The 7,026-nt window shown below is 35.3% G+C and overlaps 1 protein-coding gene and 1 pseudogene across 1 annotated transcript; one reads left to right on the top strand and one right to left on the bottom strand.

Moving 5' to 3' along the window:
* Positions 1 to 321: 321 nt before the first annotated feature.
* Positions 322 to 1,661, bottom strand: LOC126615582 (NAC domain-containing protein 90-like). Its single transcript, XM_050283433.1, has 3 exons — positions 1,450 to 1,661; positions 1,021 to 1,310; positions 322 to 881 (listed from the first exon to the last, which is right to left on the bottom strand). Exons 1-3 carry the CDS (start codon positions 1,601 to 1,603, stop codon positions 579 to 581), a joined length of 747 nt encoding a protein of 248 aa, XP_050139390.1. The 5' UTR covers positions 1,604 to 1,661; the 3' UTR covers positions 322 to 578.
* Positions 1,662 to 3,327: 1,666 nt separating this feature from the next.
* LOC126615587 (uncharacterized) lies at positions 3,328 to 3,708 on the top strand (annotated as a pseudogene).
* Positions 3,709 to 7,026: the final 3,318 nt, after the last annotated feature.

The following is a 7,026-nucleotide window of genomic DNA, read 5'->3' as shown; positions in this document are numbered from 1 at the left end:
CTTAAATGATTTTAAAATTGGAGCACGGCCGTTTCCAAAAAAATAAAAAATCGGAGCACGGCCAAAATTGACTAGTATAATCTAATGTTAATACCGAAATGTGTTGGAGAGGTGCCAGCGCAACTCTGTCTGATTTGTTTATTGACATTGTTTTCATTTTCGTTCGATTTCAAAGACTTTCTTTTTCTTGGTCAACTGATAATTCATTCATAAAAAAATGAGATTACAATAGAAAAAAGTTTTTAATTCAATATAACCCAATTTTTAATAAGAACAAAAAACATGTGGTCTTCTCCAAAGTCAAATATCAGCCTTAAAAAATTAACTCCAACACTCTGCTTGTATTATCCATTTTACATCGCCTCAAATTTAACTTTATTTTACATGAATTTGAATGGTTTACTTTCTTCTATTTTTTCACTCTCCTCTCTCTCTTATACTTGACAATGGAGTAGTAAAAGAAAGCTTACATTTTACTGCATCTAAATTAAGATATACTATGCCTTGCTTCCTCTAATAGCTTAGCTTGATGCCTAATCCAACTGCTGCATGTTTAAAATTTGACTGTGGGCTGCTTCTTAGAGGAAATTTAGTTGTTCCCATTCCCATAAAGGTTCTTCAAAACCTTCATTAATCTCCCAATTACTACTATTAATCCCTGCTGACGTCTCCGGGAGATCACCAAGCTCTCCGGAATGTGAATAAGTTTCGTCTGATGAGCTTGCTTTGTCCACCATTGTTGTCTTCAAAGTAGAAGTACTTGCTTCTGTAGAGTTACTAAATTTTTGTTGTGCCTCTACTGGCTCCAATGGCCGTCTGTCAAATGCTCGAGCACTCCCAGATACAACGTACACTCGACACAAACTGAATTCATCCCTCAACTACAGTGAAAAAAGATAAATTTATTAAACGTAATGGCTTCTGATGATAATTTTGAACCGGGACCTCGAGTGCAGAAGTGAATGCTTATAACCAACTGAACCATAGCGGGTTGTCAATACAATTATTATATATACATACCTTGGGTGTACTAGTGTTAGTTGAGTTGTCTACTTCAATGGCTCTATACACATTCATCTTCCATTGGGTTTTTCTTCCAGTTGGAGCTTTGTCTTTATAGAAAACCATGGTTTTCTTCACTCCAATCACCTTGTTATCTGAGGAGTAAACATAGCCAGGTGACCCGGTGGCCTTCCAGTACCCAGAGGCAGTAGTCCTGTTGGGCCTCCCTCCTTGAGCTTCTCGTCGTTGCCTCGGTGTAAAGAAAAACCATTGCTCTCTGTCTCCATTGCACAACTCCCCCGAAAACTCTGCGACATGTATAGAACAAACTTATTTGCACAAGCAGAAGTACATGGTGTAACTGAACTAGCTAACATTATAAGTACGTCATATTGGATTGGATTTCGTATGTTAGAATCTACAGATTAAATGGAAGAGAGAGTGTACTTGGAAGGTCCCATGGCTCTTTGCTGTAAATGTCTATAACCGGGATTACGCGACGAGTATCTACTTGCTTCCCTTCGAGCTTGTTGTGCAGGTAGAAGGAGACCAGTTCTTCTTCTGTTGGGTAGAAGCGATAACCTGGTGGTAGCTCCTCCATGTTTTTTGTGTTGTTTCTGTACGTGTATATTTGAGTTTGGTATCTCTGTGTTTGGTAAGGAAGCTATTTATATAGATGGAGAAGTACAAATAGAAAACTATGGGGAGAAAGAGATTCCGAGTTAAATTGGAAAAATGGGGAGATTTGGGTTTTGGTTGAAACTTCCACGCGTTTGTTTTTTTTTTCCACATGTTTATTCCATTATATATAATGCAGACATGATCACTCGTCTAATTAAACCTCCTTTTGAACAAGTCAGCTAAGCTATTCGCTTCTTGCCACTCCAATCTCTATCTCTAATGTGAAAAGAAAACACTCGTACAGGTCCAATTCTCTTGTGTGTTTGTGGTCCATATGACATAACGTTTCCAACATGATCCCACCAATTTTAATATCAATTGCAATTTGTAGAATGGAAGTTAATCTTGACATCCGTGGTTTTATGGAAACAAATAGGTGACCTGAGTTTTAGTGGAGTTATTCAAAATTTTCTTTAATATTATGTATCACTGAATGATATGTAGCATTGAACGCACACTTGAATTAATCATCAAATAATATAATCATGGTTCTATTATCTAAGTTTAGATTTACTCTCCTCTTCTATCTTGATGAAAAAGAGAAAATCTAACCTCTAATTGAGACAAGGAGGTAGACAAAATTGAAAATTATTATCGAAATAATTAATTATTAAAAAGTCATTTACAATATTTCTCTCCACTTATTAGTAGACGATCTTAGGTTTAATTTCTGTAAATGACGAGGTTGATATTAAATTATTATGGCTAACTAATCCTATAATTCAGCTCATATCCCTATTTTTTAATGTATTTATATCGTTATATTAATTTAATATATTGAACTTAAATTTAAAATTGTCTTAACTTATTTACATATAAATAAGAAAACATTAAACTTGTAGTTGATGAGATTCTCTCTCTCTCTCTCTCTCTCTATAACTTTGATTTTCTCCTGCGACTTTCTCTGTTGTATCTCTCTGTCTCTCTACTCTTATTATTTATTCTTAACAAGTTATAGGCATGATGAAACTTTTGATTTCAACATCATAATAAAGCGACAAGATAATGATATGATTACTGCAAAAAAATTTACATGTTATACAAGAGCATGATTGTATATCACTAGTACAAAAAACTACTTGCGCGACAAAGAAAATTCCGTCGCGCAATGTGACCTTGCACAACGATGAATAGACCATCGTCGCACAAGGGTAGTGAACTTTGCGTGACGAAGGACTTAGTTGTGCAAGTCACGCAAAACCTTTTGCACGTCTACATTAAACATGTTCGTCCGTAAAGCCAACAAAAAAAACGCGGTTTTTTTTTGGCGGGAAAGCAAACGTGCGACGAATATTTTCCTGCTACATCTTTGCACAACAAAGGATTCGTTGCGAAAAGCTTGTTGTGACTTTGCGAGACAAACGCTTCGTCATGCAAAGCTCGTTCATATCTTGGGCAGAACATTCAACGCTTTGGAAACCAAGGAACACTTGAGCGACAAAGGCTTCGTCGAGCAAGTTACAATCAGTTTTCAGTCAGAGCATGTGAATCAACAGAAACTGAAACTATTTAGTGAGGCCTTTGTGCGACAAACCCTTCGTCGTGCAAAGGCCCCATCCTTCCTATATATATGGGCTTCTCCTCTCATTTTTTTTCTTTCACAATTATGTTCTCCTTATTCTTCAAAATCCTGTTCATGCTAAGATGGAGGATAAAAACAAGGATGATAACGTGACTGACGCTGACCCGAATAATTTGATGCATCATTTTCAGTTCGCGCATGCGATTGCTATAGCCATGGGGAACAATTGTCCTACTGCGGAGTGGTGTTCTTGGAAAGATGTGCCGGAGAATGTGAAAAAGGCGGTGATGGATGAATTATTAGTAAGTATACTGTTGATGGATCAATAATTAATTTTGTGTTATATGTTAGAATTAATTATTTGCATACATGTGTAACAGTGTAAGTATATTTTTGATGATGATATGAACAAATAGTTGATGAAGTTGATGGAGGATGCGTTAGAGGGAGGTTACAATAGGTGGCGTTATGAAATCCAACGGAATGGAGGACCATCGAAATAGTAGTTTTAAATTTATGTTTTGTAAATTTAAGGTACTTTTTATAAGTTACGTATTTTGACTTAATTATGTTTTAAATCATGTTTGGTTATTTAAATAATTGAATGGAGTAAAATATCAATTTATTTAAGGTATTAATTGAATGGAATATAATATAATTTATTTAAGGTATTAATGATTTAGTGTATTAAGTGAATGGAATATAATATCAATTTATTTAAGGTATTAATTATTTAATGTATTAATTGAATGAAATATAATATCAATTTATTTAAGGTATTAATCATTTAATGTATTAATTGAATGGAATATAATATCAATTTATTTAAGGTAGTAATTATTTTTAGAATACATATTATAACTTAAAATTTGTTAGTAATTATAAAGTTTACGTAAACATAGATATCTATGTTTACGTAAATTTTATAATTACAATATGTTTGTCACAAAAACCTTTGCGTGACAAATATGTTGCTGTACAAACTCTTGCGCGACAAAGGTTTCATCGCGCAAGGGCAATAAGTTATTGGTCAACGTATTTGGTGCATCTGAATCGGAGAAATAAATACTGTATTTACTGCATGTGTTTGCGCAACAAACTTTTCATCACGCAAAGTCCCTAACCTTCCTATAAATATGTGCTTTTGCTGTCCTTATTCTTCACAATTCATTCCAAAAACGCTTTGCAATTTTGACGATTATAATTAGTTCGTTCTTTGAGTGTTGGTATGATGGCTGACAAAGATGCACGTTCCCCAAAGGCAACAGATGGAGAAGGTTTTGGAAAAAGTTTGTGTTGAAATTTTTGCATTTTGTATGAAGTTTTTATTTAACTTTAGTATTATGAAATTATTTTTTGTTGATAGACAAGAAGAAAAGAGCTACGGTACGGGTTCGACACAGATATGGGAATAGCCGTTACTGAATCACTGCAGACGAAATAATAAGGGTTGTGAAGTCAGATAAGCTTGCCAGCTTTTCGTCCGACGTAGGAGCAATGGTGCGTACCAAATGTGCTGCAGATTGAGAGTCTTGGAGAGCCATCCCTAAGGAGCTGAAGATGCACATGATTGATGAGTTGGTTGTATGTGCTAATTTCATTAGTTAAATAATAAGTATGTTTATTAAATATAATATAATAGTGAGATTTTAATTTATTAATTTTTGCATGACAGGCCAATTGGGACATTGACAAAAGTGACCCAAATCTAATGAAGGTTACAGACAATGTGTTCAAGTCAAGATTCCAGTAGTGGAAGTTTGATAATGAACTCACTGCAGCACTACAACAAGAACAAGAAGTACCGGCGGATGGGTAGAATAGGATTTCTTATTTTAATATTATTACTTATTTAATAATTATAAATGAATTTTAAGTTTTTTTAGTATGAATTTTTTTTATTAAATATGTACTTGATGTTTATTATGAATGAAATTAAATATGCACAAATGGAATTATTTATTAAATATGTATGTGGTTTGAAAAAATTTGAAGAGTTAATGGAAAGTCAAAGGCACGCAAAAAGTTGAAGGCCATCCCCCCCCCCCTAAAAAAAGAAATTGTAGTCCAATGGCGCCAAAAATGTTGAAGCCCAAGGCTTTGCGCTACGATGGTTGCGTCGCGCAAAAGTTCTTCACTTTACTGAACTTAACCAGATTGCAAGAAGGCAGAAGCTGCAAAACATTTGCAGCAGCTGCCTTCCCCTGGTGCAATTTCCAACAGTTTGAGGTATCATTTTTCTTAACTAAGTTATCTAAATTTCCAATCATTTAAATTGTGTTGTATGTAGTTTATAGGTATTGTGAGTTTATGTATTTGTATGCAACCATTTTTGTATGGATGTACAAAAATGGTTTGTAATGTTCAAATGAGCTTAGTTTCTCATTTGAGAATTAGTTGGATTTTGTGAATGGATGCAAAAGCATGACTGTGGTCCAATTAACTCTTGAATTGTCCCAAATTTTTTGACAGTTTGAGATTGCACATTTACATGTCATAGTTTACGTTTCATGCATTAGAATTTGAGCATGGGATATGTGGTAGCATCTCTTTGCGTTCTTCAGGTGCTTTGTATTTTTTGTATCTACGTTGTGCACTTGAAGAACTGCAGGGAGATGTTGCCGAATTTTTCCCACGCTCGAACTCTAATGTGTTGGAACTGTAAATTACAGCATGTAATTATGCATTCTCGAATGAGATAGGACCCATACCGGAGGCATAAGGTGGCATGTCATAATTGAAGTTGTTATAACGCTTGTAAATTGTTTTTTGTTCGCAGGTGAAATGGACAAACAGTGGATACATAATACTAACATATGTGCTGATGAATATTTGGATGGAATAAATCTGTTCATCGATTTTGCAATTGCAAACAACCGCGATTCAACTCATATTCAGTGTCCTTGTAGAAAGTGTAACAACTTAATGATTCATTTTGAAATTGTTCGATACCATTTAGTGAGAAATCGGATGATGGAAGCCTATACTATGTGGAATCATCATGGAGAACAAATACAATAAGCTTCATCCTCCGACACTACCCAAGCAGTGGATACAATTGACGCTGTTGTGGATCCAAATGATCAAATTATGGACATTATCAATGATGCTTTTCCAACCGCTAGTTTGAATACGAATGTGGAAGTAGAAGATGGTGTCCCTCCCACTATGGATAGTGAAGCATTCAAAAAATACGAAAAACTATTAAAAAGTGCCAAGCAAGAATTATACCCCAGTTGCGAAGGATTTTCGATGCTCACAACCATTGTTGAGTTGATGCATGGAAAAACAAAGTTTCGTATGTCGAATCAGTGTTTTGATTACTTTTTGGGGGTTTTCAAGAGAATGTTTCCAAAGGACAATTGCCTTCCTAAAGATCATAAAAGTGCAAAGAAGGTGCTTAGTGGTCTTGGATTGGGATATGAAAAAAATTCACGCGTGTAAAAATAATTGCATTTTGTTCTACAAAGAGAATAAAGCGTTGGATAAATGCCCTATATGTAATGAGTTGCGATTTAAAATGACATCTCAGAATAGAAGACCGAAGATTCCACAAAAAGTTATGCGTTATCTACCATTAAAGCCCAGGTTGCAGCGATTGTATATGTCGACGCACACTGCAAGCGGCATGAGGTGGCACAAGGACAGACGGGTGTATGATGATGTTATGAGACATCATGTAGATGGAGAGGCCTAAAAAGAGTTTGATTGGCTGTACCCCGAATTTGCACATGAACCCCCGAACGTTAGATTGAGACTTGCGACGAACGGGTTTAAACCGTTTGGGGTTCTAAACCAATACCACAACACTTGGCCAATTT

The sequence above is a fragment of the Malus sylvestris genome, chromosome 3, assembly GCF_916048215.2.
Source record: "Malus sylvestris chromosome 3, drMalSylv7.2, whole genome shotgun sequence".
Lineage (NCBI taxonomy): Eukaryota > Viridiplantae > Streptophyta > Magnoliopsida > Rosales > Rosaceae > Malus > Malus sylvestris.
This window is presented reverse-complemented; position numbering and strand designations above follow the sequence as displayed.

Coding starts and splice junctions, on each gene's coding strand:
- LOC126615582 (XM_050283433.1), bottom strand. CDS start 1,603: ATGGAGGAGCTACCACCAGGTTATCGCTTCTACCCAACAGAAGAAGAA. Junction 1,311..1,449: donor AGAGCCATGGGACCTTCCAA/GTACACTCTCTC, acceptor TACATGTCGCAG/AGTTTTCGGGGGAGTTGTGC. Junction 882..1,020: donor CTAACACTAGTACACCCAAG/GTATGTATATAT, acceptor TTTTCACTGTAG/TTGAGGGATGAATTCAGTTT.